The sequence below is a fragment of the Cebidichthys violaceus genome, unplaced genomic scaffold (assembly GCF_023349555.1).
Source record: "Cebidichthys violaceus isolate CVI_PGR_0920_01 unplaced genomic scaffold, fCebVio1.0.p SCAF_33, whole genome shotgun sequence".
NCBI classification, from domain to species: domain Eukaryota; kingdom Metazoa; phylum Chordata; class Actinopteri; order Perciformes; family Stichaeidae; genus Cebidichthys; species Cebidichthys violaceus.
In genome coordinates, this window is record NW_027176517.1 from 2877344 (window position 1) to 2890440 (window position 13097).

Genomic DNA, 13097 nt, shown 5'->3' on the forward strand with positions numbered 1-13097 from the left:
TATGTCGAAAACAGTCATAGTATAGCATGTCGAAAAAAGTGAAAAACGGTCATAGTATAGCATGTCGAAAAAAGTCAAAAAACAGTCATAGTATTTTATGTCGAAAACGGTCATAGTATAGCCTGTTGAAAACAGTCATAGTATAGCCTGTCGAAAAAAGTGAAAAACGGTCAAAGTATAGCATGTCGAAAAAAGGGAAAAACTGTCATAGTATTTTATGTCGAAAACAGTCATAGTATAGCCTGTCGGAAGCAGTCATGGTATAGCCTGTCGAAAAACGTGAAAAACGGTCATAGTATTTTATGTCGAAAACAGTCATAGTATCCTGACGAAAAAAGTGAAAAACGGTCATAGTATTTTATGTCGAAAACAGTCATAGTATATCCTGTCGAAAACAGTCATAGTATAGCTTGTCGAAAGCAGTCATAGTATAGCCTGTCGAAAAAAGTGAAAAACGGTCATAGTATAGCATGTCAAAAAAAGTCAAAAAACAGTCATAGTATTTTATGTCGAAAACAGTCATAGTATATCCTGTCGAAAACAGTCATAGTACAGCCTGTCGAAAAAAGTGAAAAACGGTCATAGTATAGCATGTCGAAAACAGTCATAGTATAGCCTGTCGAAAACAGTCATAGTATAGCCTGTCGAAAAAAGTGAAAAACGATCATAGTATAGCATGTCGAAAAAAGTCAAAAAACAGTCATAGTATATTATGTCGAAAACAGTCATAGTATAGCCTGTCGAAAGCAGTCATAGTATAGCCTGTCGAAAAAAGTGAAAAACAGTCATAGTATATTATGTCGAAAACAGTCATAGTATAGCCTGTCGAAAGCAGTCATAGTATAGCCTGTCGAAAAAAGTCAAAAAACAGTCATCGTATATTATGTCGGAAACAGTCATAGTATTTTATGTCGAAAACAGTCATAGTATAGCCTGTTGAAAACAGTCATAGTATAGCCTGTCGAAAAAAGTGAAAAACGGTCATAGTATAGCATGTCGAAAAAAGTCAAAACACAGTCATAGTATATTATGTCGGAAACAGTCATAGTATTTTATGTCGAAAACAGTCATAGTATAGCCTGTTGAAAACAGTCATAGTATAGCCTGTCGAAAAAAGTGAAAAACGGTCATAGTATAGCATGTCGAAAAAAGTCATACTATTTTATGTCGAAAACAGTCATAGTATAGCATGTCGAAAAAAGGGAAAAATGGTCATATTATAGCATGTCGAAAAAAGTCAAAAAACAGTCATAGTATATTATGTCGAAAACAGTCATAGTATAGCCTGTCGAAAGCAGTCATAGTATAGCCTGTCGAAAAAAGTGAAAAACAGTCATAGTATATTATGTCGAAAACAGTCATAGTATAGCCTGTCGAAAGCAGTCATAGTATAGCCTGTCGAAAAAAGTCAAAAAACAGTCATCGTATATTATGTCGGAAACAGTCATAGTATTTTATGTCGAAAACAGTCATAGTATAGCCTGTTGAAAACAGTCATAGTATAGCCTGTCGAAAAAAGTGAAAAACGGTCATAGTATAGCATGTCGAAAAAAGTCATACTATTTTATGTCGAAAACAGTCATAGTATAGCATGTCGAAAAAAGGGAAAAATGGTCATATTATAGCATGTCGAAAAAAGTCAAAAAACAGTCATAGTATATTATGTCGAAAACAGTCATTGTATAGCCTGTCGGAAACAGTCATGGTATAGCCTGTCGAAAAAAGGTCATAGTATAGCCTGTTGAAAAAAGTGAAAAACGGTCATAGTATAGCATGTCGAAAACAGTCATAGTATCCTGACGAAAAAAGTGAAAAACGGTCATAGTATAGCATGTCGAAAACAGTCATAGTATAGCCTGTCGAAAACAGTCATAGTATAGCCTGTCGAAAAAAGTGAAAAACGGTCATAGTATATTATGTCGAAAACAGTCATAGTATAGCCTGTCGAAAGCAGTCATAGTATAGCCTGTCGAAAAAATTTAAAAACGGTCATAGTATAGCATGTAGAAAAAAGTCAAAACACAGTCATAGTATATTATGTCAGAAACAGTCATAGTATAGCCTGTCGAAAAAAGTGGAAAACAGTCAGAGTATAGCCTGTCGAAAGCAGTCATGGTATAGCCTGTCGAAAAAAGTGAAAAACGGTCATAGTATAGCATGTCGAAAAAAGTCATACTATTTTATGTCGAAAAAAGTCAAAAAACAGTCATAGTATTTTATGTAGAAAACAGTCATATTATAGCATGTCGAAAAAAGTGAAAAACGGTCATAGTATTTTATGTCGAAAACAGTCATAGTATAGCCTGTTGAAAAAAGTGAAAAACGGTCATAGTATAGCATGTCGAAAAAAGTCAAAAAACAGTCACAGTATATTCTGTCGAAAACAGTCATAGCATACCCTGTCGAAAAAAGTGAAAAACGGTCATAGTATAGCATGTTGAAAAATTTTAAAAACGGTCATAGTATAGCATGTAGAAAAAAGTCAAAACACAGTCATAGTATATTATGTCAGAAACAGTCATAGTATAGCCTGTCAAAAACAGTCATAGTATAGCCTGTCGGAAACAGTCAAAAAAAGGTCATAGTATATTACGTCGAAAACAGTCATAGTATTTTATGTCGAAAACAGTCATAGTATAGCATGTCGAAAAAAGGGAAAAATGGTCATATTATAGCATGTCGAAAAAAGTCAAAAAACAGTCATAGTATATTATGTCGAAAACAGTCATAGTATTTTATGTCGAAAACAGTCATAGTATAGCATGTCGAAAAAAGGGAAAAATGGTCATATTATAGCATGTCGAAAAAAGTCAAAAAACAGTCATAGTATATTATGTCGAAAACAGTCATTGTATAGCCTGTCGGAAACAGTCATGGTATAGCCTGTCGAAAAAAGGTCATAGTATAGCCTGTTGAAAAAAGTGAAAAACGGTCATAGTATAGCATGTCAAAAACAGTCATAGTATAGCCTGTCGAAAACAGTCATAGTATAGCCTGTCGAAAAAAGTGAAAAACGGTCATAGTATATTATGTCGAAAACAGTCATAGTATAGCCTGTCGAAAGCAGTCATAGTACAGCCTGTCGAAAAAAGTGGAAAACAGTCAGAGTATAGCCTGTCGAAAGCAGTCATGGTATAGCCTGTCGAAGAAAGTGAAAAACGGTCATAGTATAGCATGTCGAAAAAAGTCATACTATTTTATGTCGAAAAAAGTGAAAAAACAGTCATAGTATTTTATGTAGAAAACAGTCATATTATAGCATGTCGAAAAAAGTGAAAAACGGTCATAGTATTTTATGTCGAAAACAGTCATAGTATAGCCTGTCGAAAAAAGTGAAAAACGGTCATATTATAGCATGTTGAAAAAAGTCAAAAACAGTCATAGTGTAGCCCGTCAAAAGCAGTCATAGTATAGCCTGTTGAAAAAAGTGAAAAACGGTCATAGTATAGCATGTCGAAAAAAGTCAAAAAACAGTCACAGTATATTCTGTCGAAAACAGTCATAGCATAGCCTGTCGAAAAAAAGTGAAAAACGGTCATAGTATAGCATGTTGAAAAATTTTAAAAACGGTCATAGTATAGCATGTAGAAAAAAGTCAAAACACAGTCATAGTATATTATGTCAGAAACAGTCATAGTATAGCCTGTCGGAAACAGTCATAGTATAGCCTGTCGAAAGCAGTCATAGTATAGCCTGTCGAAAAAAGTCAAAAAACAGTCATAGTATTTTATGTCGAAAACAGTCATAGTATAGCCTGTCGAAAGCAGTCATAGTATAGCCTGTCGAAAAAATTTAAAAACGGTCATAGTATAGCATGTAGAAAAAAGTCAAAACACAGTCATAGTATATTATGTCAGAAACAGTCATAGTATAGCCTGTCAAAAACAGTCATAGTATAGCCTGTCGGAAACAGTCATAGTATAGCCTGTCGAAAAAATTGAAAAACGGTCATAGTATAGCATGTCGAAAAAAGTCAAAAAACAGTCATAGTATATTATGTCAAAAACAGTCATAGTATATTATGTCGAAAACAGTCATAGTATAGCATGTCGAAAAAAGTGAAAAACGGTCATAGTATAGCATGTCGAAAAAAGTCAAAAAACAGTCATAGTATTTTATGTCGAAAACGGTCATAGTATAGCCTGTTGAAAACAGTCATAGTATAGCCTGTCGAAAAAAGTGAAAAACGGTCAAAGTATAGCATGTCGAAAAAAGTGAAAAACTGTCATAGTATTTTATGTCGAAAACAGTCATAGTATAGCCTGTCGGAAGCAGTCATGGTATAGCCTGTCGAAAAACGTGAAAAACGGTCATAGTATTTTATGTCGAAAACAGTCATAGTATCCTGACGAAAAAAGTGAAAAACGGTCATAGTATTTTATGTCGAAAACAGTCATAGTATAGCCTGTCGAAAGCAGTCATAGTATAGCCTGTCGAAAAAAGTGAAAAACGGTCATATTATAGCATGTCAAAAAAAGTGAAAAACAGTCATAGTATTTTATGTAGAAAACAGTCATATTATAGCATATCGAAAAAATTGAAAAACGGTCATAGTATAGCATGTCGAAAAAAGTCAATAAACAGTCATAGTATATTATGTCAAAAACAGTCATAGTATATTATGTCGAAAACAGTCATAGTATAGCATGTCGAAAAAAGTGAAAAACGGTCATAGTATAGCATGTCGAAAAAAGTCAAAAAACAGTCATAGTATTTTATGTCGAAAACGGTCATAGTATAGCCTGTTGAAAACAGTCATAGTATAGCCTGTCGAAAAAAGTGAAAAACGGTCAAAATATAGCATGTCGAAAAAAGTGAAAAACTGTCATAGTATTTTATGTCGAAAACAGTCATAGTATAGCCTGTCGGAAGCAGTCATGGTATAGCCTGTCGAAAAACGTGAAAAACGGTCATAGTATTTTATGTCGAAAACAGTCATAGTATCCTGACGAAAAAAGTGAAAAACGGTCATATTATAGCATGTCGAAAAAAGTCAAAAAACAGTCATAGTATTTTATGTCGAAAACAGTCATAGTATAGCCTGTCGAAAGCAGTCATAGTATAGCCTGTCGAAAAAAGTGAAAAACGGTCATATTATAGCATGTCGAAAAAAGTGAAAAACAGTCATAGTATAGCATGTCAAAAAAAGTCAAAAAACAGTCATAGTATTTTATGTAGAAAACAGTCATATTATAGCATATCGAAAAAAGTGAAAAACGGTCATAGTATTTTATGTAGAAAACGGTCATAAAATAGTCATAATATAGTATGTCTAAAAAAATATTTAATATGATTTATTAACTATACATTATTTAACATGATTTATTAACTATACATTATTTAACATGATTTATTAACTATACATTATTTAATAGTATGATTTAAATCTCCAGAAAGACATTTGCAACAGCTAGTTTGGCCTGCAGACAAATAAACAGATTTCTTTGCTTGACGAAAATGAAATTCGCTGCTAACTATATATAACTAACTATATTGTATTAACATATGAATATATGTTAATACAAGCAAACCCACCTTCTCTATGGTCCCCGTCATAGGGGCCACCGCTCCTCCTTGAGACCCAGAACCGCTCACACCAGCCAGATACTTGGGCACTGGAACAGACACCTGGGAGCTTCCCTCCTGCACAAACAGATTGTAAAGATGTCAGACGACAGGCGCTTTAGACGAGGAACAGACATTAACCACAGCAACAGGTGAAGTGTAGTTAGTCAGTGTAGCACTGACAATGAACCTGCATTAAATCAACTATAAACAACAGAAGCTAACTAATAAACTAAACAGCTTTCACACATTTAAAACTGCTGAATTTTTACCATTTAATACAGAATATGAGGAATGAAGAAGTTTTAATATTTGAGTTTAGAGCAACATATTTTAACATACTTCTACTCCACTATAGCTCAGAGGGAGATATTGTACCAATTACTTCACTATATTTATTTAACAATAGTAAAGTAATTATTAGATTCATAATATTAAATATAAATCAACTCAATAACTATGATGTATTATTAAGTAGTACATAATTATCAAGAATACAAAGTGACCATCATTTTCACTACATGGACCAAACAATAAATCAATTAATTAATTAAGAAAGCAATCAGCAGAATAATCAAGATGAAAATAATCGTTTGCAGCCATAAAGGAAATACTGCCTCTACATTTAACTTATACGATCATTTAGATTGTAATCATTTAGATTTTATTAATTTGATTTTAATCATTTGAATCAAAAACATCGCCTAATTTTTTCTTGTTTCTTGTTACTTGAAATAAACATAAATCCCAGTGCAACCATATACATATATAGATATATATACATATATATGTATAGATATAGATATATACATATAGATATATGCATATAGATACATATATACATATAGATAGATCGATACATATCGATCGATCTATCTATAGATAGATAGATCTATATAGATCTAGATCTATACATATAAATACATATAGATAGATCTATACATATAGATAGATATATATCTATACATAGATCTATCTATCTATGTATAGATATATACATATAGAAATATATATACATATAGATAGATATAGATGTATATGGTGACTGTGGCTAAGTGGAGAGCAGGGCCGCCTTTCAATCAGAGGGTCGGCGGTTCGATCCTCTGCGGTTCGATCCCCGGCTCCTGCTCCGCTAGTCTCACGTCAATGTGTCCTTGAGCAAGACACTTAACCCCAAAATGTCTCCTGTAGCTGCGTCTACGGTGTGTAGATAGAGACTGAATTCTAAGTCGTTTTGGATAAAAGCGTCTGATAAATGACTGTGATGTAATGTAACGTATATATACACATAAAGATAGATACAGATATATACATATAGATAGATATAGATGTATACATATATATATATAGATGAGTGGTGGGAACACACCATGGAGAACAGGTGCACTGTGTTGTCCAGGATCACCAGTTTGGGACGAGACTTCACGCCATTGACAGAACAGTGAAGGAATGAAGCTCCACCTTCCGTCTCCACCTCTCCAGTCACATGGTACACCTCCTCACCAATCTGAAGGGGGAAATGCATTTATTTATAAATATGAGGGAGGCAGACTTTACATTCTTCATTCTTCCTTAATTCTTGACCTTACTGTCATGGTCCAGTGCATGGGAGTTCATTGGTGTTTATTTTAAGCATAAGAAATGGGTGAGCATTTGAATATAGAAACAAACACAGTCATACAATAATGTGGGCTACAATCAGTATTTAAAATACTCAAAACCTAAGATGTGGGTATAGAACAACAAATACAGGACAAACTCCAGCTTACCTGCATTGAGTAGCTGCAATCTTTGTTGTACACAACGACCACATCAACTTCTAAAAACAACACACACAAGAGGAAACGTTCTCAACAGCCAACTAGACATTTAAATGAGTTGCAACCCTATCTGAACTGAGTCTCTGGCTGGTAGTAGAGAGGAAGTTAAACACAGATACTTATTGACAAAAAATGCTTCTCTGCAGTGCATCACCATTGATCTAAATTCTATATTTGTCATTTCTTGCTCCTTTATATTCATCCTACACCTTCGTACACTCAAAGCTCACCCATGTCTGGTCCTTACTTTTGTCTCCCAGCTGTAGCGTCATGTTTCTGTTAAACTTCACGTTGTTCCTCCAGCCGCTACCGGAGCCGAATGGGGAGAAGGAATCTGAAAACCACACGTACCATATACACTTAGTACATTACTTTTTCACATCAAATGTGCTGTAAGGGAAACATTTCCCCTCACCGGTGGAGGTGTGTGTGAACTCCTGCGTGTGTTTCCTCTCCTGCAGCACCAGGCCCAGGGCGGCCTGGCAGATCGTTTCCCCAGAGGGAGTTATCGGAGCGGGGAACAGGTCTGCGTAGTGCTGCGGGATGAAACTGGTGGTCACGTTTCCAGCCTCAAACTCCGGATGGCCCGAAAGACTCAGCAAAAAGTCAATGTTAGTGTTCAGTCCGACGATCTGAGGACGGAGAGGACGCAAAGAAAGTTATCTCTGGCCATTTCAGCATGTATTCTTTGTGAACTTTAACTTGGAACACCTTGAGGCTTTACGTTCAGTAAATACGGTACGTTAGTCACGTGACTGTGTGTGAGTCTTACGTTGTACTGTCGTAAGCAGTACCGCAGCTTCTTCAAGGCAGCAGATCGGTCTTCTCCCCAAACCACGAGCTTGGCGATCATTGGGTCATAATGTGCCGACACCTCGTCCCCTGAAACCCCCCACACACACACACACACACACACACACACACACACACACACACACACACACACACACACACACACACACACACACACACACACACACACACACACACCTATTGTCATACATCCAACAATGCCAGTAGGTAGCACATTTGATGGAGTACCATCAAACATTAAGTGCTGTTGCATAAAGAATGTAAAACTATTCACGTAAACACAACCAGAGACTTAGATCTAGACTCCTGACCTTCCCTGACTCCAGTCTCTATACGCGTGTGTTGGTCTGCTGAAGGGGTGGAGAGATGCAGCAGAGGCCCCGCCCCTGGAAGGAAGTCGTTGTTTGGGTCCTCAGCATAGATACGAGCCTCAAAAGAGTGACCCGTTAGAATGATGTCATCCTGGAGGAGAGGCAGGCGCTCCCCTGCTGCCACCTGGAGGAGATTTACACCAAGAGGAATCAGTGCAACTGAAACCAAAACTTCTTATTGGCAAAAGGTAATGTTTTCAACTGGCTGTCGGCATTTCACTTTTTCTCCGTCCCTCCTCTCTCACCCGGAGCTGCCACTCCACCAGGTCAGTCCCAGTGATCATCTCAGAGACAGGATGCTCCACCTGCAGCCTGGTGTTCATCTCCATGAAGTAAAAGTTGTGCTGAGCGTCCATTATAAACTCAACCGTACCTACACGGGGAGACAAACACTGTCATGTCTACACACTGTGTGTTGTGGCGCTGTGGTGAGGTGTGTGTGTGTGTGTGTGTGGGTGTGTGTGTGTGTGTGTGTCTCACCTGCTCCTACATAGTTGACAGCCTTGGCCGCTTTAACGGCTGCTTCTCCAAGTTTCCTCCGCACCTCAGGACTAATATCAGGCTGAAAATATACATGAAGAAACAGAACAGTTGACACAAACGTATTCAAGTCATAGTAGCCCTAATGTCAGTTTCTGGATTCCTGTTTCTGGAACTGTTTTAACAGAAGTGGACTGAAGTCTGTGAACTTTGGGCATTCAGCGGATGTATGGCTTTAGGAGGGTTAGCGTTAGCGCTCCCCATCCAATCACCAAGAAATACAAAAAAGAATGCATTAGATACCAAATCACAGCATGGATGTTTGTATGGTGTTTCTTAAGATCTTGGTGTTTTAATGTAGTATTTTCAAGGCATTGTTGACCATTTCCATTAATTCTCCAGTGGTCAAAAATGTACAAACTCTAACACAAAATATGTGTAAACATTGGAATCAACCCAGAATATTCTGCAGCAACTTGTGAGACCTAATAGAGCACGGGATGGCTATCATATACTTCTATCATGATGTTATACACACAATGTTTATTACAGATCATTTCAGATAATGTATACTACTTCTATGTGGCATACACATAGAAGTAGTATACATTAAAAAAGACAGAAAGGTGTCTATAGTAGGACATGTCAGGATTTAAATTTACTGTTGTTCACATGAACGTTTATCAGTTCCTCACCCCCGGTGCTTCCTCTATGATCTTCTGATGTCTTCTTTGGACACTGCAGTCCCTCTCAAACAGATAGACAGCGTTACCGTGCATGTCCCCAAACACCTGCACCTCCACGTGTCTACAGGAGACGGACAGAAAGAGAAACAAAGAGACCATTTCATCTTCAAATTAACAGAACACGCTGGTAGAACTGGCTGGTGACTAAATTAATTCTTTGTAATACCTGGGATCCTCTACAAACTTCTCAACCAGCATGACGTCGTCATTGAAGGATTTCCTGGCTTCTCGTCTCGCCGACTCCAACTGCTCCAAGAAGTCCGAGTCTGACCGTGCAATACGCATCCCCTACACACACACACACACACACACACACACACACACACACACACACACACACACACACACACACACACACACACAGTTATCCTATGTTTCCAAAAGTTACTTTGTCAAAATTGTTTAGGCCTTTCACATCCTCTCACCTTGCCTCCTCCTCCACGGACTGCCTTAATCATCACAGGGTATCCAATCAGGGCAGCCTCTGCTTGCAGCCTCTCGTTTGATTGGTCCTCTCCATGGTAGCCACCAATGATTGGCACCCCAGCAGCTGACATGATGTGTTTGGATGTGCTGATAAAAGAGTTTGAAGATGTTTCTATTCAACTGTTTCTTGCTGTATTCCATAAATTGTTGTTGCTGTAGTCCACCACTCCCTCCACTGGGATCAGTAACGGTTCATGTTCATTAGAAACAAATGGAGGTAGGATATGACTGTTTAGTGTGGGTTACCTTTTAATGCCCATGTCTCGGATGGCAGAGGAAGGTGGCCCAATGAAGATGATGCCTTCCTGTTTACACGCCTCCGCAAACTCTGTGTTTTCTGACAGAAAGCCATAACCAGGGTGGACCGCCTACACACACACACACACACACACCTCATTTAAATGTCAGAGCCCATTGTTGGTCCAATGCCAGAGAAGAATATTCAACACAGAGCACAGTTTAAGGGGTTAAAGAGACCTGAACGTCTACGATTCCTTAAGAAGTGATTCTTTTGAGCTACTCCTCAACAAGTAGACTCACATGTGATCCAGACGTCTTGGCTACTTCCAAGACTTTCTCCATTGAGAGGTAACTCTGCTGGGAGGGTGGAGGGCCAATGTGGTAGGCTTCATCTGCCTACAAACCCCCGAAACAGAGCAGAACCAGACTGTTTAATAACTTTAACAACACGCTCATTCCTCATTGTGTTTGTTAAAGCAGCTGACGAGAAGCAAATGACTTAAGACACTACAAAGCTCTTTACGAGACAAGCTATCCGGCCTCTCACCATGGCCACATGCATGGAGTCTCTGTCTGCATCGCTGTACACGGCCACGGAGCGGACGCCCATCTTCTTGGCCGTGCGCATCACACGACACGCAATCTCCCCTCGATTGGCAATCAGCACCTTCTCTATCCTTCCCACCCCTGAAGAAGACACAGTAGACATTGTTACAGCTCCTTAAGAAATACCAAAACCTTCTTAGAATGTACTTCACAACAGTCGTCACTTTCGCTAATAAAATCAAAAGCACAAAACGGTTTTAACGGGCTCGCAACCATCATTGTCCAAGTCTGTGTGAATAGAGTTGATCAAAACAACCACAGCACACACGGTGGTTTGGGATCCACAGTTCATGTCAGTCTGATAATATTTATAGTGTCCAATAACAATAATCAGCAACTATCTTTAATTACCATCAAGCACAAAATACAAAATATTCTCTGCCTTCAGATCTGTTTTCCTGTGTTACATAAATTATAAAGTGAACGTCTTTTCTTCACTCACCTCCTGAAACGAGCCTCACGCCTCTCCTGGTCCATGAAGAGTTCCTGAGAAGAGAAGACAACAATGTCAGTAATGTTACATCTCTAGAGACTTAAGAGAAGAAGACAACAATGTCAGTAATGTTACATCTCTAGTGACTGAAGAGAAGAAGACAATGTCAGTAATGTTACATCTCTAGTGACTGAAGAGAAGAAGAAGACAACAATGTCAGTAATGTTACATCTCTAGTGACTGAAGAGAAGAAGACAATGTCAGTAATGTTACATCTCTAGAGACTTAAGAGAAGAAGACAACAATGTCAGTAATGTTACATCTCTAGTGACTGAAGAGAAGAAGACAACAATGTCAGTAATGTTACATCTCTAGTGACTGAAGAGAAGAAGAAGACAACAATGTCAGTAACGTTACATGTCTAGTGACTGAAGAGAAGAAGACAACAATGTCAGTAACGTTACATCTCTAGTGACTGAAGAGAAGAAGACAACAATGTCAGTAATGTTACATCTCTAGTGACTGAAGAGAAGAAGACAACAATGTCAGTGACGTTACATCTCTAGTGACTGAAGAGAAGAAGACAATGTCAGTGACGTTACATCTCTAGTGACTGAAGAGAAGAAGACAACAATGTCAGTGACGTTACATCTCTAGTGACTGAAGAGAAGAAGACAACACTGTCAGTAACGTTACATCTCTAGTGACTGAAGAGAAGAAGAAGACAACAATGTCAGTAACGTTACATCTCTAGTGATTGAGAAGAGCAGAAGTTAAGTGGACGAAATGCTCATTTATCAAACAGCACAAACAGTATAAAATCAGATGAAGCTGAATGTGAAGCTGGCGAAGGTGCACAGGTATAAAACTAGACCACACACTGCAACACGAGCCATGTTAGCTAACAGTACACTTGTTTAACCTTGCTCAGCCTTCATCAGTTATTAGCTCCCACGAAGACGAAACACACTTTATCAACACAGTACTGTACTGAGGGGCCAGACGACGTGATTGTGTACAGCGACGACGATCAGCAGCAGATAATTAACAATGTTATGTTTACAGTACGTCTGTGAAGTTAGCTCGACTGAAGCTTTAGCTGTAAGCTAACTTGAACAGGGAGCTTGTTGGTGGGAGATAACGTGGGGGAGGGGGGGGGGGGCAGTCTGTTTTCACACAAAATCTTAGCAGCCGTGTAACGCTTTGATGTACTCACTGTGCAAATGTCCGCAGACTCTGCAGAGTTGGAAAACTCAGAATAACTGCAGCCATAGCTACCAGCTGCGGAGGCTAGCTAGCTCACGAACTGACCCGCTGAAGAGGAAAAGGCGAAGTGGTAATTAACGGAACCGCTCAACACCGCTTGTTCTATATTAACTGCAGCAAAGCACTCAACCTGAACCAAACATACATATCTGGGGCCTTACACTCTCACACCGGCACTAATAAACACTGCCACGCGCGTGTAAATATCTGCTTTATCATTTATGACCTTTACAAGGACTCGTAGTGTCAAGTAGCCAATGAGGAAGAGGGA

At 38.4% G+C, this 13097-nt stretch overlaps 1 protein-coding gene across 1 annotated transcript in view; it reads right to left on the reverse strand.

Moving 5' to 3' along the window:
* Positions 1–13053, reverse strand: part of mccc1 (methylcrotonyl-CoA carboxylase subunit) — a 30325-nt gene extending 17272 nt beyond the window's left edge. Inside the window, exons 1-17 of the mRNA XM_068725075.1 lie at positions 12777–13053; positions 11570–11613; positions 11069–11208; positions 10822–10917; positions 10528–10649; positions 10221–10368; positions 9962–10083; positions 9745–9856; positions 9050–9131; positions 8815–8942; positions 8510–8693; positions 8158–8267; positions 7801–8017; positions 7633–7719; positions 7335–7384; positions 6935–7072; positions 5536–5643 (exon numbers count right to left, since the gene is read on the reverse strand). Of these exons, the coding sequence (XP_068581176.1) occupies positions 5536–5643; positions 6935–7072; positions 7335–7384; positions 7633–7719; positions 7801–8017; positions 8158–8267; positions 8510–8693; positions 8815–8942; positions 9050–9131; positions 9745–9856; positions 9962–10083; positions 10221–10368; positions 10528–10649; positions 10822–10917; positions 11069–11208; positions 11570–11613; positions 12777–12832 (1944 nt within the window). The 5' untranslated portion in view covers positions 12833–13053. The remainder of the gene's footprint in view (positions 1–5535; positions 5644–6934; positions 7073–7334; positions 7385–7632; positions 7720–7800; positions 8018–8157; positions 8268–8509; positions 8694–8814; positions 8943–9049; positions 9132–9744; positions 9857–9961; positions 10084–10220; positions 10369–10527; positions 10650–10821; positions 10918–11068; positions 11209–11569; positions 11614–12776) is intronic.
* Between the last annotated feature and the right edge of the window lie 44 nt (positions 13054–13097).